A 26,837-nucleotide genomic window follows, 5' to 3' on the forward strand; every position below is an offset into this window, starting at 1 on the left:
GGATCACTCTTAATGAAAATCTAACGTGGTCGGCTCACCAGTCAAAAGTGAACATCAAACTGGCACAGTTGGTGGGTGGCACTATGAGACTGGTGAACAAATCTCCATACCGGCCACTTAGCCCCATTATTCATATCTACAAAGCCCAAGCCCGGGGGGTGTTACATACGGGGGTGAGTTGTGGGGTCATATCCCATCACTTAAACTATTAACAACTGAGAACAAATTTCTGAGACAGATTGTTGCTCTCCCACAGAGTACTCCACTACTCCCTCTTAGACTGGATATGGGTATTCGGCCAATAACGGAGGAGCTGGGTCTTAAGCCTTTGACATTCTGGCGGCGTCTATGGAGCAGCCCAGACCTTTCAAATTATAGAGCTGAGCTACAGGAGTTTTTACAGTTACCCAACGCTAAAAGAATTTCGTGGTTGACTTACATTAAGGAAACGTTGGGGGTAATTGGATTCCCAGAACTATGGCTGGACCGATTAAACACCTGTACAAAGATCCTGAAAAAGGTTCTCGCGAGACCTTATTACGAACATATGCTCCTCAGAGCTACCGAAGGCACCCGGGACGGATCATTATCCAACCAGTTCATAAAAACTAAAGACTCCTATCAACTCGAAAGTGTCTTAGATGCCATGACCCCAGCATTAACAAGGAAATTATTCCTCCAATGGAGATATGGAACCCTTCCACTAGCATCATTCACAGCATCCTGGTCTTGTCGCTCCTCCCTAGAAACTTGCCCGGCATGTGCTCATCCAAAGGAGAACGATGTTCACGTGATCTTTTTTTGTAGGGGCTATGAGAGGAGCAGGAAATATTGGCTAGTCCCCTTGCTCAGGAATTTGGGGTTCAGAACCTTTTTACCCGCTTACAGAGTTTTAAAGACAGACTTATCTCCCACTTTAGTTTTTGCTCTATCCAAATTTTTAACTTCAATGTGGTACGCCTGAAGTAGTCGTGTAAAAGACTTGCGTAAAAAGACTTGATGACTTGAGACAGATTTAAATTGTGGTACATCTCCATTTTATTTCTCTTTTAATATTCTGATCACTAAAGCTGTTTAATACGTTTTTAAACTCTTATATAGAATGTAATGTATATCTTTTATGATCTTGTGATCGAAATAAAGATTTTTGAAGAAGTATGTTTGTGAAGGTATACCATAAATGAACACAAACTTTCCCCCTCCCACTTCAGCAACCCCGACTAGCCAAAGACATCCCCAACAGTTAATAAACATATACCATTGTGGCATTGACATTCCTAAAAAAACAATTACAAGAAAAATGCAGCACACTGTGTTGGACTCATCTGGGGTGCTCCCTCGCGGGCGGTTGCCAGTGTCCCAATCACCCTCCAGGTGGACGCAAGGGGCCGGGTTCCCAGGCAATATGATAACCCTTCCCCACCTGCTGCAATGTACACTGGTCTACTGGGCTGTATAGTATTTTCCTTCGTCAGGGAGGACAGGTCCATGGCCGTATTATAGGCACCATAAGTGCTCTTGTAACTACTGTTCCTCCCATTGCTCATGTTCTGTATTCAATCTTCCCATCTTCAACATTTGCCTTTTGCAGCTGCCGCTTGACAGGCAGGAATTCTCTCCATGCAGACTGTACTGTAGCTGTGAAGTCCAGGTAGAAAGAAACCGGATTTCCCTGGTATTGCACTACTCCTTTTTACTCTGGCCAGCCTGAGGACCGTATCTCTGTCCCGATAATTCAGGAGTTTCGCTATGATAGGGCGTGGGGGATTCTTGGTGGCAGCCACGATGTGAGCGCGCAATGTGCCATCTCCACTACCAGCAGTGCCGATAGGTTTTCGGCTCCAAACTAAGCCTTCAGCATTTCTTGAATGTAGGTCTCCATTTTCCCAGTATTAGTGGACTCCGGTACACCAATAATGCGTAGATTATTGCGGCGGGAGCACGCCTCTAAGTCTTCATTCTTTGCTTGAATGATCGCCAGGACACTCTCCATATTCAAGCTCTTCGAGCTCACGGTTTGTAATTCGTCCTCAGCTTTGGAGATTCTCCGTTCCTTCTCCGCAATGCATGCAGACTGCTTGTCCATTTTTGCTGCTATATTGTCTAGTCATAGATTTAAGGAGTCAATTTTGCCATCAATGGATTGCAAGCTATTTTGCATAGCTAGTAGTGTTGTTTCAAGGGAGCTCCTCTCCGCGGTCCCCGTGGGCTGTCACTCTTAACGTGTCCGCCTCAGACAGCTGCTTTGTAGAACCTCTTGTTTCAAATGTGAGCCTTGCCTGTGTTTTCTCTACTTTACCCATGACAAGGGCAGCCGGGTGCACCACAGTTGTTCACAGTGTAGGGGGCAGTTCTATCTGTTCCTGCTCTATTCCTCCCAGATGTATGGCAGTTAACATGCGATTCCTGTAGAGCTCCATGTCGAACCCCGGCAGGAGACAAGAGTACAGTCCAAGGACCTTGCAGCGCCCTTACTATATTAATGCATATACTGGACAGTTCTGCTTCTTACTGAAATGTTTACAAGCTTCAGCTATGGTAACTAGCAACACTCTGGTGTGACCCGCTTTTTGTCAGGGCAGAGTCAAGGTCGTCCGTCGGCAACTCTGCGTGGGAAATGGGGCCCCAGGTCCCTATTGTGTCCGCTGCGCCCCCCTAGCGGGTTCCGTTTATAAATATGGGACACCCACGTCCGGCCGGGACTCAGTTCCCTTCAAGTAACAGGCCACCAACCAGGGGCCCAACGCTCAAACCGGCTCTGCGGCGGGAGAGTGGTGCACCCGTCCACACACACACTTCTCTGACCGCGATCCAGCGGCGCACCCTACTCACTGGTTCTCGGCCAGGGCCCACTTCAGCAGCACACCCACAGATACAAACTCTGCACCTCTCCCCGCTCAGAGTACGGGCCCGTTCGACAGCCACGCCACAGTCAATTCTCCGCAGCACGGCCCCACGGCAGTTCACGGTGAGCGGCTGAGGCTCTTTTCCTGTTTGTTGTGTGCACCAGTAGTTCCCGGTCAGCTAGGTGGGTATTTTATCTCAGCCGGTGGGGCCTGGGCCGATTAATAGGCAGATTGAAGGAACCCAGCCGGCACAGCTACACTAATGTGCGGCCATCTTGCAATGTGCTATCTGGAGCCCACAAGTCCCTTTGATTCATTGGACGTTTTTTCTCCCTCTTGTTTTTGTCCCGCCACTTGAGTATTTCTTCTTACCCTTGCTTTTGATTGGACAGGATGTGCCCTTCCATTGCTGACATCATGGAACTGCTTTTCTGTTTAGCTTTTTTAGTTCACACTCCCGAGAAGTGCATTTCCTGTTCCTGCCTCTGCGGAGTGCACACTTCCCATCTTTCCGTGGTCCATGAACCTCCCCCACCACATCAGTCTCCTCACACCCTCCCTTCCAGTACTACTCTGCAGTGCAATAAGCACAGGGTGGCAGGCTGGATGATGCCCAGGATGTTGTTCTGCAGCCACAACCTTCTCCCACCCAGTCTCTCTTCGATGACTCCTCCATGCTGTGAAAGGTCTCGGATGGCGGGCTTGGCTAGGTCCTGGGTGATGCACCACAACAGGTTACTGTGCCTCATTGTACGCCTTCCCCCATCGTCTCTCTCTTCCTTACCACTCTATTCTCGCTCCACGGTGGCTGCCATTAATGGCCTTTTCACAATGCCGGATGCTTTCAATACGCGCTGACACTGGCAAAGCCAACAGCAGCGACTGACCATAATAAAAACTAGAGAAAATATGAATTTCTGTACTTTCAAGATGGCCACCAAGTAAAGTCATCCATTGTGTCATGCACCATGGAGGCCATATTAATATATGGCAACATGGTTACCTAGATTTCCATGCTCGCCACTGCATTGCATTATCAAGTTGCATCCTGCATTTTATTTCTGTACTTTAAAGATGGCCGCTGTGCTGTGTTGCGATGCTACTTTATGTCGCGACACACAATGTGGCAGCCATCTACAGAGTACATAAACCAATGTCTTCCATAGTTTTAGGATGGTCGGTCACCCCTCCTGGCTTTGCCAATGCGGGCACATTTTTAAAACATCATGAGTTGGCAAAGCCAATAGTGGTGCCCTCAAGGTAAAGTTTTTTCAATGCTTGTCTGTGCAGGCACCCTCCCTTTGGAATGCACTAACCTTTCAAAACTTCTCTTGAACTTCATGAAAAAGCTGAAGCTTCCTGTGTTTGGTTAGGTTTTGTGTAGACTCTAGGCAACAGTGTGGGTGATAAAATGCTACCATGAAAATACCCCTTAATCAGACTTTAACGAGTCGAAGACTTCCTCAAGAAATAAGTGGATCTATTTTCTGTACTGTTAAAGAGATGACATGAGATTATTTTTATTAATATCACAAACATTTGTTCATAGATTACGAACGCTGCAGTGCCAATGTAGTGCTTTGAGGGGAAAAAACTGTGCACCACTGCAGGGAAGAGACGTATGTGTTGTAACTGAACCCTGGGGAAATCAGATTAAATAAACGTAGTAGTTACACTTGTAAAGCACTGAGTCCCGACTGCTTCTAGGCACAGGCCATAATGGCGCAAGGGCTCACGGGAGGAAAGAAACACCCATCTGTTGTATGTGCCAGGACTGGTTTCTAAAGTTGCTCTGTCACCAACTGTGTGACATTATTTGGACCCGTTGTCGAAGCACCGAAGGTGCCCAGCGGGGGCGCCACTCCCCAAGGGATGGTTGCAGGAAGTGAGGTTCGCTCGGATGCGGCTGCCTGGCCCCGGGCAGAGGTCACCCTGCCCGGCGCTGCTGCAGCCGCCTCTGCGGGTCGATAAGTGTCACGAGTCCAGAGGAATTTTAATGTACATTTTGGGTGTCGTCACTCGTCAGCACGCGCTTGATCGTGACCTTGAAGGGGCAGAGTGGGTGGAAGAGAGGGGCCAGGCAGACAAACGGAGGCCAGGTGGGGGCGGGCAGCCCTGGGGCACTCCAGCCTCCACCAGGGTGGAATGTGGGCGGAGGGACCCATCCTGGGGGCACAAAGGTGTTAAAGTAGTCCAATGTACCTGCCCAGGCCTACACCCCACCTCCCCCCATTCAACCACCGCAGCTGCAGACACAACCCCCTCACTCAAATGAGCGGTGCGGGGGTGGGCAGTGGCATGCCAGTGCTGCTGCCACCCTTCTACCCACAAGGCCATGCGAAAACCAAGGGAGAGTACCACAGATGGACTGTTCGTGGCAGGTGTTTAGAGACCGCTGGTGAGTGGGGGGGGAACACATACAAATATCTACCAGGCACCATGCCCGCCTCTTCCTCCCCACCGTGTATTTGGGGAATGTATGAGGTTACAACGCATACAATTACAACGCATGCCTTTAAAACGGAGTTTTTACATAGCAACATCCTTTACAATGCATTCTTTTACATTGCATGCCATTACATCACATTTTCAGAAACTACCTTTACAACGCATGCCATTACATCACATTTTCAGAAACTACATTTACAACGCATTCCATTACATCACATTCCAATACATCGCATTATACCTTTACAGTGCATACCATTACATCGAATTTAAAGTAATTGTTGGATAGTGTAGGGGTAAAAATTACTATTCTAACTCCAGTGAGTGCAACAGTAGGGAAAGAGTTGGATAGTGTAGGGGTATTAATTACTATTGTAACTCCAGGGGGTGCAACAGTAGGGAAAGAGTTGGATAGTGTAGGGGTAATATTTACTATTCTAACTCCAGTGAGTGCAACAGTAGGGAAAGAGTTGGATAGTGTAGGGGTATTAATTACTATTGTAACTCCAGGGGGTGCAACAGTAGGGAAAGAGTTGGATAGTGTAGGGGTATTAATTACTATTGTAACTCCAGGGGGTGCAACAGTAGGGAAAGAGTTGGATAGTGTAGGGGTATTAATTACTATTGTAACTCCAGGGGGTGCAACAGTAGGGAAAGAGTTGGATAGTGTAGGGGTATTAATTACTATTGTAACTCCAGTGAGTGCAACAGTATGGTCATTGTTGGATAGTGTAGGGGTATTAATTACTATTGTAACTCCAGTGAATGCAACAGTAGGGTAAGTGTTGGTCAGTGTAAGGGTACTATGCATTCTAATGGTATGCATTGTAATGACTTGCGATGTAATGCCTGCGTTGTAGTGACATGCGTTGTAGTGACATGCAAAGCAATGGTAGCGTTGTAATGACAACCCCCCCCCTCAACCAGGCAGCTGGTAATCCAGGCCACTATCATCTCTCGACTGGATTACGCTAGCTCTCTCCTGGTTGGGGCTAATCAGGCTGAGCTTACTCGCCTGCAACGGGTACAAAATGCTGCGGACAGAGCGATTGTTGGCCTGCCCAGATTTTGCTCGGTGTCAAGTGTCCTTCGCTCCTTACACTGGCTTCCAGTGAGGAAGCGTATCCTTTTTAAGGTCCTTTGTTTGACCTTTAAGATTCTGAGAGGCATAGGCCCTGAAATTATGTCCAGCTTTCTTTCTTTCTATGTCCCAACACGCACTCTCCGTTCCCTAGGCCAGGCCTTTGCTGTAGTTCCTAGATACAGGCTTTGCCGCGTGGGGGGATGTTCCTTCAGCGTTAAAGCTGCAATAACATGGAACTCTCTTCCGGTTGAAATTCGCCTGCTGGAGGACCTCACGGCTTTCCGGAAAGCCATAAAACCTTTCTGTTTCAGTTGCCCCCTTTTAGTTTTCTGTTAGCACCTGTTGTGTTATGCCTTACCTTGTCAAATGCGCCAGGACGCTCCTTAGCTGGAGTAGCTGTGCGCACAACAAATAACAATAACATAACATAACATGCTATGAAATCGACTGGTAACCCAATTCTTAGCATTGTGTGAGAATAATCCCAATAGGCTGTGAGCAGGATTGGTCGATCTATTGTCTCCCTAATAGTGGTTGTTACTTCTTCCAAAAAGTCCTGAAATTCAGGGCATGTCCAACATGTGGAGTAATTCCGCATCCACCTCCCCACATCTCAGGCATTCCGCATCATCTCTCTGGAAAAACGAGTTTATCTTCCCGGGAGTGAGGTAGGCTCTGTGCAGTATGAAGACGTTAATTTGATGGAATCTGGCATTTCTTGAGGACTTGGGGATCCCCTCTAATATATTTTCCCAGGATTTATCTTTTCAGGTCCTCTACCCAGCTATTCCAAAATTTGGACAGTGCCTGCGACGAGTCTCTACTCAGTGCCCCATATAGGCATGTGGCTGCTTTAATTCTACCACCCCCAGTGCCCAAGTATCTACAAGTGGCATGTGTCGGTGGTTCAGCGGGTCCCAGTTTTCAGTATGCACTAATCGCTGCCACTAATCCCGCGTTTACCAAAAAATGTCCTTGGGGCAGCTCGTAACTCTCTTGGAGGTCCTCATGTGGCATGAATTCTCCGTCGCTGTACGGATCACCTATTCTTGTTACTCATGCTGTTCCCCAATCTTCCAGTCCCATCAATGTTGTTCCACAAGGAAGCACCCGCAATGTCGTCAGGGGAAGGTCAGGTGAGTATGGGAATTTGGTATTTGTTTTTCGGAGAACTCGTCTCCGGCATCTCCTGGCCATTGTGATCAACTCAATATCCTCAGGTGTGTCCCCACCCTTGCCCAACAACAACTTCCACAGAAGTCCAAGGTCTGGAGCAAAAGGGTCTATTTCTCGGGTCTGAGATTGGAGGTCACCTACCCACCTTGCCACCCTTTGAAGTTGGGCCACCAGATAGTATTGCTCAATGTCCAGGACCGCGAGTCCTCCCTCCAGTTTTGTATGTTGCATTATTCTGAGTACTACCTTCCTCTGACCTGTGCCCCATAGAAGCGACGTAATTAAAGAGTAAGTCTGCATGCCATTTCGGAGGTATCCATATTGGAAGTGTTGTAAACAAAGTATAGAAATTTTGGGAGAGCCACTCTCCCAACGAATGAAAGCGGAAGTCCACTTATATTGTCTGATCATCACTAACTTACTATTAAAAACTGACACCTGGATTTCTTGAAGGGGTTCACAGCAGCCAGGTCCATGCAGGCCACTGCTTTACACGGACTGACAAACCCAGAAAAGCATCACAGGACCACAGGTCTCCGCCGCATCCAGGATTCCACAGACCGACTCTAGGCTGCTGCTGGCCGACATTCCCACGTCACCCAGCCAAACTGTGCTGCTATAGCAGTATCCTGAGGGGCGGACGCTCATCAAGATAGAGACATAGGAGAAACTGTTCAATCTTGACCTGCAACATGGTGGTGGCAGGGTGAGGGGAGGTGGTGGAGAGGGAACAGGAACCTAGAAAACTATAAAGTTAGTAAAAGACTGTCCACGAACTGGAAGATGCAAAACTCTGCCCATCTGCAAAATCACAACAAGACAAAAAAACTGAATCCGTATAATTTGGGGGTGGGGAAACAATCAGTGCCATAGGCTGAACCAAGTTACTCAATGAAAACCTATAAAAAGTTTCTGCTGACACTACCATTGGTAGTATATACCATAAGAACAGGGACATCATGTGGATTACAAGCTGGGGAGTTCTACTATGGCTCTGAGCCACCAATGCAGGAGTGTGGCTGAGAACAGTTAAAATAAGACTTATAATAATGCTGCATTAAAATGTACAACTTCACCTTAAACCAATATAAAAGTTAGATAAAGTTATCAAGGTAAAAGACTTATAAAACCACAGTCAATATTTAAATACCACAAATTGTTATTATTTAGGTCTACACCTACAGGAAATGTTAGGGTGTACATACCCACAACTAATTGCCATGGGACAACAGTTTCCTAATTTGTGTCGTAAATGCAATAGTTATATCATCAATTCTAGGTGACCCATTTTTACAGGTGACTTCAATGGGATACCCTCGTTACTGTATTCAGAACTAAGGGCCTGGTTAGGATGACGGTCGGACCACCAACGACAGGCTGTCGGTGGTGGTCTGACCGCCATCCAGCAAAACGGTCTGAGTGCCGCATTAGGATGAGGTCAGTCCAACCGATACGGTCGGAGGGACCGACCAACATGTCCGGCAGGCTCAAGGAGCCAGTCAGTTGGATCGTAAACCCTACAACAGAGGCGGTGCCTTCGCAGGTACCAACATAGGGATTATGATGTCCCTTTCCGACAGTCTTTTCATGGCGAGGGAAAGAAGCAACAGAAGGGTGGGAAGGAAAAGAACAGAAGGGATTGAGGAAAAGAAGCAACAAAGCCAAGAAGAAGTTCATGCATATAACCTCATAATGAAAACTAAAGAACCCAATCAGGAACTGAGTTGGTAGAACTGAGTAGATTGAGTGTGGCTCACCCAGCATGGAGAAGATAAAGTCCTTGGCACTGTGAACCTCCAGCGCCCGCTGATCGTCATAGTCGCGCATCTCATGCTTGCCGAACTCTTGGACCAACTTGTTGAGGTCTTCGATGCGTGCCGCTGAGCGGAAATCTAGGTCCGTCAGCGGCCGGGCCGATGCAGGCTTGGAATTTATCGCTGCTGTCCCAGAGGAAGCCATGCCACAGGCCTGAGGTGGTACCTCACGTTCAGGCGCTTCTGTAGTGTGAGGCTTTCTGCCAAAATGCCCGCATGTTGGCACAGAAATTTATTGGAACTGCTCCTGCGGGAGATTAGAACAAGAGGGAAGGATCCATGAACGACAAATCACTGGTTCAATCACAAAGAACCTGTCCTTGTGCAAGGCTAGATACTAACACAGTAACAAAAGAGGCAATTGCTGTCAAGCAAATGAATGGACTTGTACAAAAGAAACAGGAATGTAAAACCAACCATATAGATACACACATGTTAAAAGAAACTTAAGAAATTCACTGAAAAAACACAAAGGTTAAAGTGGATGGTGGACTTATACGTAGGTCTTCTAATAATAAAAGAAGCTAGAGTTTTAAACTAAAAAAAATCATCAGTTGTATGTAACGTACATAAGTATAATTGCACTGCTGTAGATTTCAGACATCAGTGATGTAATATGTGCAGTCATAAGCAGCTCAAGTTACCATTGGCGATTTTTTTAAAATAGTATGTTCTTTTTAATAATTGAAGAACTACGTATAAGTCCCCATTAACCTTTACATTTTTGGGGTAAATTACAAAGTAGTTTTTTTTTTAACACAACTTAATTTTAATATCTTACTTTGAAATTGTAGCCTATTCAAATTAAAGTGAACTATAGATAATGTATGACATCGGCAGACATGATATGGGAGAGCACATTTAATCGAGTGACTTGTTGTCCCCAATAGTTTTGGCAAAGAAACAAAAGGGAGGGTGATGCATGTGTGTCAGCTTACGATGACAGAAATAGGCTATTTAAGTTGACAGTCATCCTCGCCCAAATATAAACCAAATTACTACTTTGCAATAGGAACATGGTAAAACGTTAGTTGCACAACGTGCATACCACAACTTTCCTATTCAGGATGATTCATTTAATTAAAAAATATTAATTATGGCCTAATGGCATACTTGTTCTGTGACAATCTATTTCCCATGGCGTGATGCGTGAAATTCATGACAATGGAAGATGCATGGCATTTTGTCTCTTTGGAAGTTGTGCAGCAGCTGGTCAAGGAAAAAGAGAGTATAAGGAAAAAACCTGAAGATATCCGATGCTTCAGGCACAAGAAACAGGTTTTCTTTCTTTCTTTTTAAAGTGTAATACTTGGGTCACTGCACAAGTGTAGGGCTTGCTCAAGAAGCCTGGCAGGTTTCCCAGTTGACACATACCATTTACAACATTTGCTTTGTTTTCTCTAGAAGGGGAGGATCTGTGCCACTGTTCCATAAAGGGAAGCCTGTATGTGTAGGTATGTGGAAGTTACAGAATCGGGGTGTGTGTGTTTGCAAAGGAAAGGAAGAGACGAAGAGTAGAAATGGGGATTGGCAGGGGGTCTGAGGCAGTTAAAGATGACTAGATGAACTTCCAGCATGGTAAATATTGATCTGCTGAAAAACAAGAAACCCAGAGAATTGACAGGGATATTGTGGAGGTGCAGAGCAAAAACGAGGCAACAACGGGAAAGGGGACTGGCCGGTGAATAAAGACGCATGTGTTACAAGGTGGTCAACTCAAGTTAATGAGTGAGTTCTGAAACACTGCAGAGAACTAGTTGGTGTTAAGATCCCGGGCACCGCTGCTAGGTTCAAAACCGGGCTTTAGAGCCATGTTCTAGGCTGAAGAGAACCCCCAGATGGGGATAAAAACAGGGGTAATCATACCAAATCATAATAACTTGTTTACATACTGAATTTCATTATGTAATTCTTCACTATATAAGTGATAACAAGAATAGTTATCATACAATTTAAATATTCAATTGACCAACTGTGGAAGGATTTAAGGCAGACCTGGTCTTGCTGAAATTGACTGAGGGAAGCATTGAACTCACCGAGGCATCTTTCTAGCATAAGTGTTAGCAGTGGTTTCCACCAAACATTTTCCATGTTAAAAGGGAGTGTGGGTTGGAGGGTTTCTCTTAAGGCGAAGAACCAGACCACAAGCACAGGAACAGATAGACAACTCCCTTCCCCTGGGTGCCGGGGAGACCTCGCTTGCGTTTAACAGCTATATCCATTCTTCATGTTCCCTTCAATAATGAAAGGGTGGGGCATTTAGTGCTCCCCTAAATTTGAGATATTCCAGTTACTAAGGATTCCAGTTCTGGGACACCCAGGGACTTGGTCTGGCCTGGAAGGTGGAGGAGTGACACCCTGCACATACACAAGGAAAGGATGCGGTCAGATTAAAAGAAGTCTCTTCTAGAGAATCTTGAAAATGTACCCCTGACAAGGACAGGAGTAGAAGACTTTCCAGGGTGAGAAAAAGAGGGGTGTAGGGAAAGTGAACATGCAATCGCTCAACAGATCTGAGCAACTATACATGTGAATATTTGCTACCTGAAAATGGAATTGACAAAAATTTGCTAGGAGCACGGTTTCCACGTTATTTATGTAAAGTCTTGTGAATTTCCAAAACTCAAGAATCTACACCAATACACTGACATATTTTTTAACTCTAAGAACTGCGCTCCTAATTTATTTTCATGTTTCTTATAACACATTTTTCTTCATTATTAATCTTTTCTAGTTCTTCCCGTTTCAGGCAGTGTGAGCTGTCTCAGCCTGTTGTTTCCAAAGAATTCATTCATAATATACATACACAAAGGGGCTTTTACTCAGTGGACTTCATCTATTGATCATTTAAATTATCATACACATTTTGCTCCCACCCATCCCAGTGTACAGCTTGAGACAATAGGTTGGCGACAGCACAAACCGCCCCCCGTGCACATTGTTTACATCTGCCTAAAATAGGCTCTCGTCAGTGACGGGACTGGCTCGAAATGAGATTTTATTATGGTTTTACAGTTAAATAATTCTAAATTTGCCTGTAGATTGCACACCCAGTTACCTGGTGACTGACTTTCTCCAAATTCCAATTGTGAAAATTCGAAACATTTGTTTCATCATAAAAACATACGTAAGAACAGTCAATCAATCAATACATTTGTAAAGTGCGCTACCCACCTGTGAGGGTCTCAAGGCGCTGAAGGGAGAGGGGGGGGGCTACTATTGCTTGAACAGCCAGGTCTTGAGGTGTTTCCTGAAGGTGAGATGGTCTTGGGTCAGTCGTAGGTGTGGGGGGAGGGAGTTCCATGTCTTGGCTGGTAGGTAGGAGAACGATCTTCCTCCGGTGGTGGTTCTGCGAATCCGTGGGACGCTGGCGAGGGCGAGGCTGGTGGAGCGGAGCTCTCGGGTGGGAGTGTAGAATGAGAGGCGGCTGTTGAGGTATTTGGGCCCATGTTGTGGAGCGCCGTGTGTGCGTGGGTGAGCAGCTTGAATGTGATCCTCTTGTTGACGGGGGGAGCCAGTGCAGGTTTCTCAGGTGGGCGGATATGTGGCTGTGGCGAGAGATGTCGAGGATGAGTCGTGCGGAGGCGTTCTGTATGTGTTGAAGGCGTTTCTGAAGTTTGGCTGTGGTTCCTGCGTACAGAGCGTTTCCGTAGTCCAGTCAGCTGGTGACGAGGGCCTGGGTGACCATCTTTCTGGTTTCGGTGGGGATCCACGGAAGATCTTTCGGAGCATTCGCAGGGTGTTGATACAGGAGGATGAGACTGCGTTGACTTGCTTGGTCCTCGTGAGGGAGGAGTCCAGGATGAATCCCAGGTTTCGTGCGTGGTCTGTGGGTGTCGGTGCGGTGCCCAGCGTTGTGGGCCACCAGGAGTTGTCCCAGGCGGATGGGGATTGTCCAGAGGATGAGGACCTCCGTCTTGTCCGAGTTGAGCTTCAGACGGCTGTGCTTCATCCATTCTGCGACATCTTTCATTCCATCCTGGAAGTCTGCTTTGGCGGTGAGAGGGTCTTTGGTGAGGGAGAGTATCAGTTGGGTGTCGTCGGCATAGGAGATGATGTTGATGTTGTGTTTGCGTGCGATGGTGGCGAGGGGGCTCATGTAGATATTGAAGAGAGTTGGGCTTAGTGAGGAGCCCTGGGGTACGCCGCAGATGATCTTGGTGGCCTCGGAGCGGAAGGGAGGGAGGCGGACACTCTGGGTTCTGTCGGAGAGGAACGATGTGATCCAGTCCCGGGCCTTTCCTTGGATCCCAGTGTTGTAGAGGCGGGTTATTAGGGTGCGGTGGCAGACGGTGTCAAAGGCTGCCGAGAGGTCCAGGAGGATGAGAGCGGCTGTCTCTCCGTTGTCCATCAGGGTCCTGATGTCATCGGTGGCTGCGATGAGGGCGGTCTCGGTGCTGTGGTTGGCTCAAAATCCAGACTGGGATGGGTCGAGTGAGTTGTTTTCTTCGAGGAATGCAGTCAGCTGTTCATTGACGGTCTTCTCGATGACTTTAGCCGGGAAGGGGAGAAGAGAGATGGGGCGGAAGTTCTTGATGTCTTTGGGGTCCGCTGTTGGTTTCTTCAGAAGGGCGTTGATTTCTGCGTTTTTCCAGCTTCCCGGGAAGGTGGCTGACATGAAGGAGCTGTGAATGATGTTCCGGAGGTGGGGTGCGATAATGGTGTCGGCTTTGTTGAAGATATGATGAGGGCATGGGTCGGAGGGGGAGCCGGAGTGGATGGTGTTCATGACGCGGGTGGTGTCCTCAGTGCTGATGGGGGTCCATGTGCGGAGGCTGGTGGTGGGGGTCGTTGGTTTGGTGGCTGAAGGCAGAGCCTGGGGTCCGAAGCTGTCGTGTAGATCTGCGATCTTGCGGTGGAAGAATGTGGCGAGGGAGTTGCAGAGGTCTTGCGACGGTGTGATGTTGTTGTTGCTGGCGCTGGGGTTGGAGAGCTCTTTGACGATGCTGAAGAGTTCCTTGCTGTTGTGGGCGTTGTTGTCCAGACGCTCTTTGAACAATGTCCTTTTGGTGGTGCGGATCATCTGGTGGTATTCGCGGGTGGCGCTCGAGGGCTGTCATGTTTTCTGCTGTGCGTTTGTTGCGCCAGGTTTTTGTTGAGGGTTCTGCATGATTTCTTTGCGGTTTTGAGGGCATCTGTGAACCATGCGGTTTTTCTGTTGCTAGTCTTGCCTGGGGGTTTCTTTAGAGGAGCGAGGTCATCGGCGCAGTTGGTGATCCACTGTGCGAGATTGTGTGCTGCGTCGTTGGCGTCGGGGGTGTCGACAGGTGGGTTCTGGCTCAGTGATGGGGTCAGTTGGTCTGCGTTGATTTTGCTCCAGCATCTGCGGGGGATCTGTAGCGTCTGGTGGTGGGAGGTGGTCTTCTTGAAGGTGAAGTGGATGCAGCGGTGGTCGGTCCAGTGTAGTCCGGTGGAGTGGCTGAAGGAGACGTGGTTGCTGGCGGAGAAGATGGGGTCGAGCGTGTGGACGGCGAGGTGGGTGGGCGTGTCCACCAGTTGCTTGAGTCCGAGGTTGTCGAGGTGGTCGAGCAGGGTGGTGGTGTTGTTGTTTTTCTCCAGGTGGAAGTTCAGGTCCCCAAGGAGGATGTACTCTGGTGAGGCTAGGGCGTGCGGGCTGATGAAGTCGGCGTTGGTTTAGCTGAATTGTGTTCGTGGGCCCGGGGGTCGTAGATGAGTGTTCCTCGGAGGGTGGTCTGGGGGTCGGTGTGGATCCGGAAGTGTAGGTGTTCGGCGGCGGCGAGTATGTCTTCGGCGTTGGTCGTGATGCTGATGGTGTTCCTGTAGATGATGGCGATTCCTCCTCCGGTTTGGTTGACGCGGTCCTTCCGGGTGATCTTGTAGCCGTCTGGGATGGCTATGGAGATGTCGGGGGCCAAGGAGGAGTTTATCCAGGTTTCCGTGAGGAAGGCGACATCTGGTGCTGTGGTATCAAGGAGTTCCCAGAGTTCGACGGCGTGTTTGTGGACGGAGCGGTGTTGAGCAGGATGCATTTGAGGTGGTTGTTGTTGTCGTTGCTGTGTTCGGTAGGCGGGGTGCAGGTTTAGAGGCAGGTGAATTTGCAGGCTTGGCAGGTGAAGGGTCCGTGGGTGCGCCTCGGGGTGGCTCGGTGGCAGGTCGACCGGTGTTGAGTGCGGTGAGGATGGCGGTGTCGTACCTCAGCCGGGTGCCCTAGCATCGACTGGGGCCAGGGGTTCTCGCGCTGGGCGCGGTCCATTCGCGGACGGGCGCAGACAGGCTTGCCTTAGGCACGCCTTCGGTGCGCCAGCGGCAGCCATAAGAGGGTAGAAGGGGAGGAGGGGTCAGCTGGGAGGCCAAGACGGCCAATGGGTGCACGGGGGGTGGGGCCGCACGGGAGTCAGCGGCGGCAAAGAAACGGGAGGGCAGCGACGGAAGTGTAATGAAACGAAGCGCACACACACAGGGGTACAAAAAATAAGGAGGGCACGCAGTCACACGGGGGCACACGGGGCGCAAAACAATCAAGAGGAATGGCAGGCAATCAGGCAATCAAGGGCAGGTCTCCCAGGTGAGACCACGAGCGGGGAAGGCGAGGCAGCAGGAACCAGAGGTTCGGCGGGAGACAGGCACAGGTGGAGCTAGCTGCAGCGGTGGGGAAGTGACCTACCCGGAAGGTCAAGGGTCACTTTTGCGACAATATAGTTCAATTTATAATCGAAAAGAATACAATAAAAATGAATCTATGAAAAAAAAAACTGAAAAAAACCGCATAATCTCCTACACTAACTGCCACTGTACATTCAATTGCCCCAATGATGTAAAACCTACAAACATCAGCCCCCGCTACAGGCAATTCAGATCACCTGGATAAATTCAGGCTTTGTGTCACAGGATATCTGGCATTTAGCCTGTGATAAACCATGCTGTGCGAAGAAACTTTGAAACAGCCTCAACCAGGATCGAGGAGGTTTCACTTTTGCATACCCTGTATGCTTCCGCTATGGTGGGTGGGCTCAATAGCCTGCACATTGGGACACGCCCTGTGGATCTGGGATTTACATGAAGTGGGCAGAAGAACAGGAGATGCTCCTCACTTTTGCAGACATTTTTACAATAGAAACAATTCTCAGAGCCCGGGTTCATCTTTCTCCAGCCAGCAGTAAAGACTGAAACAGAAGCAAACCATACCTGAATTGAAGGGACAGAGACTGAGCCCGAACGGGGTGAATAAAGTCCAGAAATTCCTCGGCCTTACACACTGGTTTTAATAAGAGGAAGGCACTTGTTAGGGTCCCTTGGGAGCCTGCGGATGAGTGATCCCTGGACCTAGAGGCCTTCCATCCTCTTTATAACTAGGGCTGCCTCTGTTAATCAGTTGTTGCTAGATCCAGAATTTATCCAGACCCAACTCATTCCAACCCTTCTTGAGTGCTCTCAACCATTTGATTCCCCCCCCACCACTGGCCAAGATAACATCCTGCACACCCTCTCTTAAGAGGGAAAATTCATCAGTGCCCCAGATTCTGATCCAAAACAATTGGGGTCTCAAGGCCACCAGTGAGGAAATCTCAGAAATTCCCAGATCCATGCGAAGAGGAACAAGAGGTGCGCCCTTCCCTAAGCTCACCAGACTTGTAATAAAATTCTATGTTACACTCAGAGGACTGATTTTAGAAACCCCCCACAATTCTGCCCGCCTTACTTGGCCCTTATAGATTTCCACTACTAGAAGTACGGCGGACCATTAGGCCTTTTTGGTCAACTGGAGTGTAGCTCCTGCCCGTTGCTTTACTGTTACGGTACTCTTTACCTCACCTACCCTCCCACTTCCTTTCTCTCTCCTTTCTCTCCTCTCCTAATGTATTGCTGATTGTCTGATATAATGTTGTAATTGATGATCTTTTTCTGTTACACTGTTGAACCACATTGTTGCACTTCCTTTCGTCCCTCCTGTCGCCTCCTCCCGCATCCTCCCTCTATCTATGTCTCTCCTTCTCTCCTCTCTCAAAGTATTGAGACTGAACTATTTTCTCTGATGCCCGATGGAGCTTCCTGGTTTAGCTATAGGGGAGATGGGCCGTAGATTCCCTCCTGGGTCCTCACCTACCCATTCGGTCTTTAGACAGACTTTCTTTTCGTCTCTCCTTATTGTCTCTTCCCTTATCCTCCCTTTCTCACCTCCCCTGCCCCCTCCACTACTTTTCTCTCTCCCCTCTCTCCTCTCCTAATTGTATTGCCTATTTTTTGGGGGGGATTTAATGTGTAATTGTTGAACTTTTTCTGTTGCATTGTTGATTCTCATGTAAAGCGCTCTGATACCTCCGGGTCTAGCCAGCGCTATATAAAACTCTTTAAATAAATAAACCAAAACGGTCTAACCTGATGCCCAGGTAGTCAAACTCTTGGACTCTTGGGTAACTCCGCCTCCACCTTGATGGCTCCACTCAACTTGCCCTTCTTAGTTTATATCATATATTTGGCCTTCGGGGTATTTATTCAAGACCGAAATCGCTGCTGAACTGATTGAAGCTATTGATCAGCCTTTATAGACCACTCCTGGTTTTAGACAACAACGTGTTGTCCGCAAAGAGGAGGGCTGGTATTTTTCCACCTCCCAGGGAAGGGGAATAATTCACACAATTAGTTAAGTACGGAATGCAATTGTTAATGTGAAGGAAGAAAAGGGTGGGTGCAAGTACACAGCCCAGCCTAACACCTTGATTGGCTGGAACTGCCTCGGTTAACTCTCCTTTTGCTCCCAGTCTTATCTTAGCAACACTTTATGTCTCCTTTTTAGGTTTCGCCTGGCGTCCGCTGCGCAGCAGCGTTCGCGCAGGCGAAATCTTATGTTAGAACAGTACGGGGCTTTGTCCCGCCTGCTCTTCCATTGGCTAGCTCCATAAATGGAGGCTAGCCATTGGAAGAGAGATCTGTCCGTCATTGCCGAAACAGATTCGTGGGCGTTCCGGCGATTTTTACTCATCCGGCCCCTTTGTGACGTCACTGCGGCGGTGGGCGGGTGTTATTTATTTATTTTATTTTTTTACGCCATGATTTGTTATTTTCGTCCTGCCTTTTGCAGGAGTGGGCTGCTCTTTGTTTCCTGTGCGGAATCAGGAACATGTAACATTTCACCTCCAGTATCTCTGGATGATGTGCACGTTTTACTCTCACTGTAAACTCTGCTAACACCACACGCCCCTACACACGCACCACCCGTAGGAGTTCAGGGGCCCGGCAACGATAAGTTTAGTCTTTTCATAGGGTCTAGGCTCCCCCAGACCCCTCCCTCTGAGGCAGGCTTCCAGCCACAGTATGCCAAGGATGAGATGCTGAGCTGTCCGCCCCCTCTGGAGCCTTAGGAAGTGCTGGGGATGAGTTAAATTACTCAGAGGAGGAGACCAAGTGCCAGGTATTTGGGGAGGAAAGGTGGAAAACGGGTCAAACCAGTAGAACAAACTGGACAGGTTGCTTGGATAAAGGCGAGGGGTGGGGCTGGCTGCCGCTCTGCTAGAAGCGGTTCAAGCGGAAAATGCAGAGAACCAGGTGTTCTGTACGTCGCTCTGCTTGATCGCAGCAGTTCAGGGCTGCTAGGCACCGGTGGGCAGGGTGAGGTGTGCAGGACCACCGGGCATTGGTGTACGGGACCCCAGGCGTACAGCGACACTAGGCGTCGGTCGGTCCGGACAGCGCAGCTTTAGAGGTAGGATTTGTAAGTTAAATCCTGGCATTGCCAATCTTTGTGATCTTGGGCAAATAATAATCAGACCAGCGCTGGACTGTGAATGCTGCCCCACTGGTGACTACAGGCAAGCAGAGCCCGCAAGCTGCCTGCCCGCAGCCATCGGCATCAGCGAGGAAGGAAGAGGAATGCCTTCCAGACGTGGTGCCTGCAGTGTCATTAAAAGAAGTCCCGCATAGGCAGTGATGAGCACCCATGTGCAGACTGACCCATGTGGTCTCCGCTTTACTCTTCCTTGTTATCTATTTCTGGTTCTGCCCTCGGGGGTGGGGGTAATGTAAAAGACATTATTCCGTATGTATTTGCCATTAAAATTGCAGCGCATCTGGCGTCTCCCGCTCCTCAACCACCCCTGCGTCTGTTTTACCCTACGCCGCTCACTTTCCGGATCAGTGATCCGCATGTCAGAGCATCCTTTAGTGACTGTAACTATTCCCTTCAAACGGGTGTAGTGAGCCTGTCCTGTCCTACTAAAAGATTGTAGTGGCCCCGCCTTGCCTACAGTAGTGGCAACGGGTGTTCGATGAATTGAGGCGCCCATGTGCAGCCTGACCCCTGTGGTATCCGCTTTACTCTTACTTGTTATCTATTTCTGGTTCTGCCTCCCCACTTGTATTCATAGCTTGACATGGTCAGAACCTCCAAGTGCCAGGGAGGGTGGGGGGAGGGGGTACTGAACGACGTCTGATGGGGCAGGGGTGCCCTCGAGTATGTCAGCTAGGCCAACCAGCCATGGATGAAAGGAGGAGCGGCGAAGTGCACTTGTGAAAAATCCAGTCGACAAATTACAAATGTTTTACACATTATCCGGTTGTGACACATTACCAATATTTACATATCTCAGCTTACACAATGAGGCAAGCATTAAACTTAATAGAAACTTAAAACACCTCGGCGCAGCCATTAAACAGCATTCACCAGTCATACTGAGCCCAATAACAGCAACATTTGTTCATTACTGTTAAAGAAGCTTGAAACCTTCCACTGGGCCTTTCCTCGCGCAGCTTCTCGCTGCTGCTGGAGTGGTCATAGGGGGGCAGAATAATGCATAGAAAACTCCATAGCACAATGCATGTGTGGGTGTGGGGGGCAGGGGGGCGTGGCGATGCGCCAGAGGGCTCTGGGGCTGGGCTCTTAGTCCGGCTCCAAATCTACCCCTACTCCACTCTTTACAGCGCCTAGAGGCGACTCGGCTGAATGCACGCGCAGCAAGGACCCACGCTCCAGTGTATACACATGATCTTGAGAGACACTGGACTTTCAGAAATGCTGAGAGTTGTTGTAGAAACGCCAAGGGGGTCTCCCCTTTCCCTTAATACTTCCATGGCCCCAAATGTTCCCAAAAAGACTTCCTTTCAAGGGCCAATGCCATACGATAGAATCCGCCAGCCTCAGACCCCCGCCGGTTCCCGGCAGGCCTCTTATCGGGGAGTGTCTCTGTCTCTCCGGGTAGCCGTAGCCCTGGGGGGGGAGCTGGACTGGGGGGGGGGGCTATCTGTCTCTCTGCAGTGCCTGGCAAAGGACTGTCCCCTCTTCACAACGGAATGAGGCCTCCGAGAGAGGCGGAGACATGCGAGACACCCGGGCAGAGGGACATTCTGTGTTTGGCGACACAGAGCAGCACCGGGCACTTTGAAACATGCAAATGGGCCTCATTCCTAATAACAATTGTAGTTACATAGAGTGAGCGGTCACATACATGTAGCTGTCCGATCACATCCATCCATCCACGCTTTCACTCATCTGTCTATCCACTCTCTAATCACTACCTCTCTACCACTCACTCTCTACCACTCACTCTCTACCACTCACTCTCTACCACTCACTCTCTACCACTCACTCTCTACCACTCACTCTCTACTGTATATTACTCCCTATCTACTACTCTACTACTCACTCTACTACTCTACTACTCACTGTGTACCACTCACTCTCTACCACTCACTCTCTACCACTCACTCTCTACCACTCACTCTCTACCACTCACTCTCTACCACTCACTCTCTACCACTCACTCTCTACCACTCACTCTCTACCACTCACTCTCTACCACTCACTCTCTACTGTATATTACTCCCTATCTACTACTCTACTACTCACTCTACTACTCTACTACTCACTGTGTACTACTCACTCTCTACTACTCACTCTCTACCACTCACTCTCTACTGTATATTACTCCCTATCTACTACTCTACTACTCTACTACTCTACTACTACACACACTCTACTACTACACACACACTCTACTACTCTACTACTACACACACTCTACTACACACACTCTACTACACACACTCTACTACTCACCCTCTACTACTCACCCTCTACTACTCACCCTCTACTACTCACCCTCTACTACTCACCCTCTACTACTCACCCTCTACTACTCACCCTCTACTACTCACCCTCTACTACTCACCCTCTACTACTCACCCTCTACTACTCACCCTCTACTACCCACCCTCTACTACTCACCCTCTACTACTCTCTACTACTCACTCTCTAATACTCTCTACTACTCAATCTACTACGCTCTACTACTCACTCTCCACTACTCTCAACTACTCACTCTCTACTACTCACTCTACTCTCTACTACTCACTCTCAACTACTCTCTACTACTCACTCTTTACAACTCACTCTACTACTCACTCTCTACTACTCTACTACTCACTCTCTACTACTCTCTACTCACTCTCTACTACTCTAACTCTCTTTACTACTCAGTCTCTACTACTGACTCTACTACTCTCAACTACGCTCTACTCACACTAAGGAGCCCACTTAGAACAGCGTGAAATGTGAAGCATGCATTTGGACTGGGGCATCTGATGAAGGCACAGGCTGAAACCGGTAATGCTGTACATCCAAATAAAGAGCAGCCGCAGAAATGTCCCGCAGTGTCCTTTGTTTTCTTCATGCTGAAAGGAGGGAGAAGTGGATATATATATATATATATATATATATATATATATATATATATATATATATATATATATATATATATATACACACACATATATATATATACATATACATATATACATATACATATATACATATATATATACATAACGCTCCAAATCCTCTCGATTTCCAAAGAAGACAACAGCACTCGAGAGCTACTTTCAAAACTGCAGGTTTATTTCTCACAGGCACTCTCCACAAACGCGTTTCGGCGTGTCGCCTTCGTCAGTGTGGTAACATATATACATACACATACATACATACACACACATACTTATGCATTTATATATATGTATGTGCCACCTTTTATTTATGTTTTGGTTTTTGAAACCTAAATAAAACACATTGTTATTTGCAATGTCAATAGCTCAAACTCGCGTAAATACGCGACCTATTGCTTTGCAAATGCAAAAGGTCTCGCATTTCCGAGAGATTAAGCTATTGGCATTGTAAATGACAATGCCATTTATTTATCTGTTTTCAAAACCAACACATAAATAAAAATGTTGTAATTTACTATGCCAATAGCTGTAACTTTTGCAAAGGCGAGACCGTTGCATTGTAAATGCTTGTTAAAGTTGCTGTTACAAAGTGTGTAAGCGGCCTTGTAACATTGTAGCTGCATGCGTTTGAAGAATAATAAAATGCATGGCAGAACTGAAAGACAGTGGACTTTTTTTTACATTTTCACTTTGTTTTTATTGAAAAAATATGGTGGCCACGCTTTACATAGCACCTGTTGAGGACACACATTCATTGTTGTTAGGCAGGGGAGATTAAGTGATTTGCCCAGAATCACAGGATGTTTGGCGTCGTCGTTACCGAGACTCGAACCCAGATCCCCGGTCGAGCGCCCTAGCCGTTAGGCCAACTCCTCTCCCCATCTGATGACTTCTTTGTCTATCAGAATCTGCAGGGCTTTGGTTTAATAGAGCACAGATCTGGGGGGGGGCGCGAGCCCTGAAACCGAGCGTCAGGGTGATGGAGCGGGACTTGCAATCACCAGGGCAATGCAGCTTTGCTTGAGTGTCAAAAGTGAGGCCTTTGAATGAGTCCTGTCAAAATCACGGCATTAACATTGTTGAGTAAGACGTACTTAGCAGTAGGCCTGGGCAGGAAATTCCGTTCCGCTCGCGGAATTGGCGGAATTTGGGTAATTTTGCATTCCATGAACTTGGCAAAAATTCTGCGATCCGTGGCTTGGTGGAATTTTTTGCTTGTTCACGTTTTCAAAATGCATAAATTCCGCCCACCCCTACTTAGCAGTCCATGAGCCTGCAGCAGCCCCTTGCTCCGGTGCCTCCCCGCAGAAGGGTTATCAAACTGCCCTCGAGTCCTGCACACAGATGAACAGAAAGGATACCCTTGAATCATTGAACACCACCTTCTGGCGCTGAGAAGCCATTCAACGCGCTGCTTTCTGGGACATGTAGGCCTGGCTCATCCCAATTACTAATCGGGCTCAGGATCTGGATTACAATAGGGTCAAAATGGGCTGCAATGTCAAGTAGTCGATGCTATGGGGGTAATCTGGTAAATTGAATCTAAAGGCATCAGGACCTTCAAATTGAAGGGTTGTATATGGAACCAACATGCTTAATAATCACGTAAACCGCCCACCTGTTGAGCAGTGAGTCCAGAACTCCCAGCCCATAGTCCTCTGCAGCCCACAGTGTGGTCCTGGGCAAACAGCTGTGTCTCCTTGGTAACGCAAGGTCATTAGGTAGCATCAACTGGGCTTTCAGTTCCCCATCTAACACGTCCTGCAAGGTGTGTCCCTGCTGCACTGCACATGAACCTCTTGGACTAAAGTTCACGATTACAAACGGTTTTAGAGGAAGTCGAGAACTGAAAACGTGGCGTCCCTGGCAACATGGCGTCACTTGCATCATGGCGTCACCTGGTGACAATCCTCTCTGTTCTGCACCGCTAAGAGCAGAGGAACCGGTTCGACACCTGGGACGAGTAGGTCACACAGGCCTGTCTTTACTCTACAATCTGGTACTTGTCGCATTACTGTCCACACTGTAAATACAGAGCACGTGCAAAGGGAAGGAATATGTCTGGATGAGCTCCTCAGGCAGACGTGTTCAGGAGCTACAGAGATAAGAGGTGTGGGTAGAATGGAAAATGAGATTCACTCAAGATTAGGCACCCTTGGAATTCATGAGAGGCAGAGACAGGAAGTGCAGGGGGTTAGAAGAGGCATGAGATGGAATCGAGACTAGGCTCTCTTGGAATTCATGAGATACAGGAAGTGCAGGGGTTAGAAGAGGCATGAGATGGAATCGAGACTAGGCTCCCTTGGAATTCATGAGATACAGAGACAAGAAGTGCAGGGGTTAGAAGAGGCATGAGATGGAATCGAGACTTGACACCCTTGGAATTCATGAGATACAGAGACAGGAAGTGCAGGGGTTAGAAGAGGCATGAGATGGAATCGAGACTGGACACCCTTGGAATTCATGAGATACAGAGACAGGAAGTGCAGGGGTTAGAAGAGGCATGAGGTGGAATCGAGACTAGGCTCCCTTGGAATTCATGAGATGCAGAGACAGGAAGTGCAGGGGTTAGAAGAGGCATGAGATGGAATCGAGACTTGACACCCTTGGAATTCATGAGATACAGAGACAAGAAGTGCAGGGGTTAGAAGAGGCATGAGATGGAATCGAGACTAGGCTCCCTTGGAATTCATGAGATACAGAGACAAGAAGTGCAGGGGTTAGAAGAGGCATGAGATGGAATCGAGACTTGACACCCTTGGAATTCATGAGATACAGAGACAGGAAGTGCAGGGGTTAGAAGAGGCATGAGATGGAATCGAGACTGGACACCCTTGGAATTCATGAGATACAGAGACAAGAAGTGCAGGGGTTAGAAGAGGCATGAGATGGAATCGAGACTAGGCTCCCTTGGAATTCATGAGATACAGAGACAAGAAGTGCAGGGGTTAGAAGAGGCATGAGATGGAATCGAGACTAGGCTCTCTTGGAATTCATGAGATACAGGAAGTGCAGGGGTTAGAAGAGGCATGAGATGGAATCGAGACTAGGCTCCCTTGGAATTCATGAGATACAGAGACAAGAAGTGCAGGGGTTAGAAGAGGCATGAGATGGAATCGAGACTTGACACCCTTGGAATTCATGAGATACAGAGACAAGAAGTGCAGGGGTTAGAAGAGGCATGAGATGGAATCGAGACTAGGCTCCCTTGGAATTCATGAGATACAGAGACAAGAAGTGCAGGGGTTAGAAGAGGCATGAGATGGAATCGAGACCAGGCACCCTTGGCATTCATGAGATACAGAGACAGGAAGTGCAGGGGTTAGAAGAGGCATGAGATGGAATCGAGACTTGACACCCTTGGAATTCATGAGATACAGAGACAGGAAGTGCAGGGGTTAGAAGAGGCATGAGATGGAATCGAGACTAGGCTCTCTTGGAATTCATGAGATACAGGAAGTGCAGGGGTTAGAAGAGGCATGAGATGGAATCGAGACTAGGCTCCCTTGGAATTCATGAGATACAGAGACAAGAAGTGCAGGGGTTAGAAGAGGCATGAGATGGAATCGAGACTTGACACCCTTGGAATTCATGAGATACAGAGACAAGAAGTGCAGGGGTTAGAAGAGGCATGAGATGGAATCGAGACTAGGCTCCCTTGGAATTCATGAGATACAGAGACAAGAAGTGCAGGGGTTAGAAGAGGCATGAGATGGAATCGAGACCAGGCACCCTTGGCATTCATGAGATACAGAGACAGGAAGTGCAGGGGTTAGAAGAGGCATGAGATGGAATCGAGACTTGACACCCTTGGAATTCATGAGATACAGAGACAGGAAGTGCAGGGGTTAGAAGAGGCATGAGATGGAATCGAGACTAGGCTCCCTTGGAATTCATGAGATACAGAGACAAGAAGTGCAGGGGAGTTAGAAGAAAGGGGCATGAGGTGGAATTGATACCAGGTACCCTAGCCATTCATGAGATGCGGAGACAAGAAGTGCAGGGGGTTAGAAGAGGCATGAGATGGAATCAAGACTAGGCTCCCTTGGAATTCATGAGAGGCAGAGACAGGAAGTGCAGGGGGTTAGAAGAGGCATGAGATGGAATCAAGACTATGCAGCCTTGGCTTTTATGAGATGAAGACAAGAAGTGCAGAGGGTTATAAGAGCCATGAGATGGAATCGAGACTAGGCTCCCTTGGCTTTTATGAGATGCAGAGACAGGAAGTGCAGGGGAGTTAGAAGAAAGGGGCATGAGATGGAATCATGACTATGTACTCATGAGATAGGCAGGAAGTGTGAGGGTAGAAGAAGAGGCATGAGATGGAATTGAGACCAGACACACTTGCCATTCATAAAATACAAAGACAAGAAGTGTAGGAGAATTAGAAGAAAGAGGCATGGGGTGTTGTCACCACGAGGCAGCCTTGGTATTCATGAGATACAGAGACAAGAAGTGCAGAAGGTTAGAAGAGGCATGAGATGGAATCGAGACTGAGCACCCTTGGTATTCATGAGATACAGAGACAAGAAGTGCAGAAGGTTAGAAGAGGCATGAGATGGAATCGAGACAAGGTGCCCTTGATATTCATGAGATAAGGAGACAAGAAGCACAGAGGGTTAGAAGAGGCATGAGATGGAATCAAGACAAGGAGCCCTTGGCATCAAGAGTCACAGAGACAGGAAGTGCAAGGGTAGAAGAAAGGGGTCTGAGAGGGAATCAAGACTGGGCAACTGTAGGTACTCATGAGACAAAGAGACAGGAAGTGTGAGAGTAGAAGAAGAGGCATGAGATGGA

At 48.0% G+C, this 26,837-nt stretch overlaps 1 protein-coding gene across 1 annotated transcript in view; it reads right to left on the bottom strand.

Annotated features, from left to right (window-relative positions):
* TMEM102 (transmembrane protein 102) overlaps positions 1-9,615 on the bottom strand; it is a 29,701-nt gene extending 20,086 nt beyond the window's left edge. The window contains 2 exon segments of the mRNA XM_078669079.1: positions 9,312-9,570; positions 9,572-9,615. Coding sequence (XP_078525205.1) covers positions 9,312-9,570; positions 9,572-9,586 — 274 coding nt within the window. The 5' untranslated portion in view covers positions 9,587-9,615.
* Between the last annotated feature and the right edge of the window lie 17,222 nt (positions 9,616-26,837).

The sequence above is a fragment of the Lissotriton helveticus genome, chromosome 12, assembly GCF_964261635.1.
Source record: "Lissotriton helveticus chromosome 12, aLisHel1.1, whole genome shotgun sequence".
Lineage (NCBI taxonomy): Eukaryota > Metazoa > Chordata > Amphibia > Caudata > Salamandridae > Lissotriton > Lissotriton helveticus.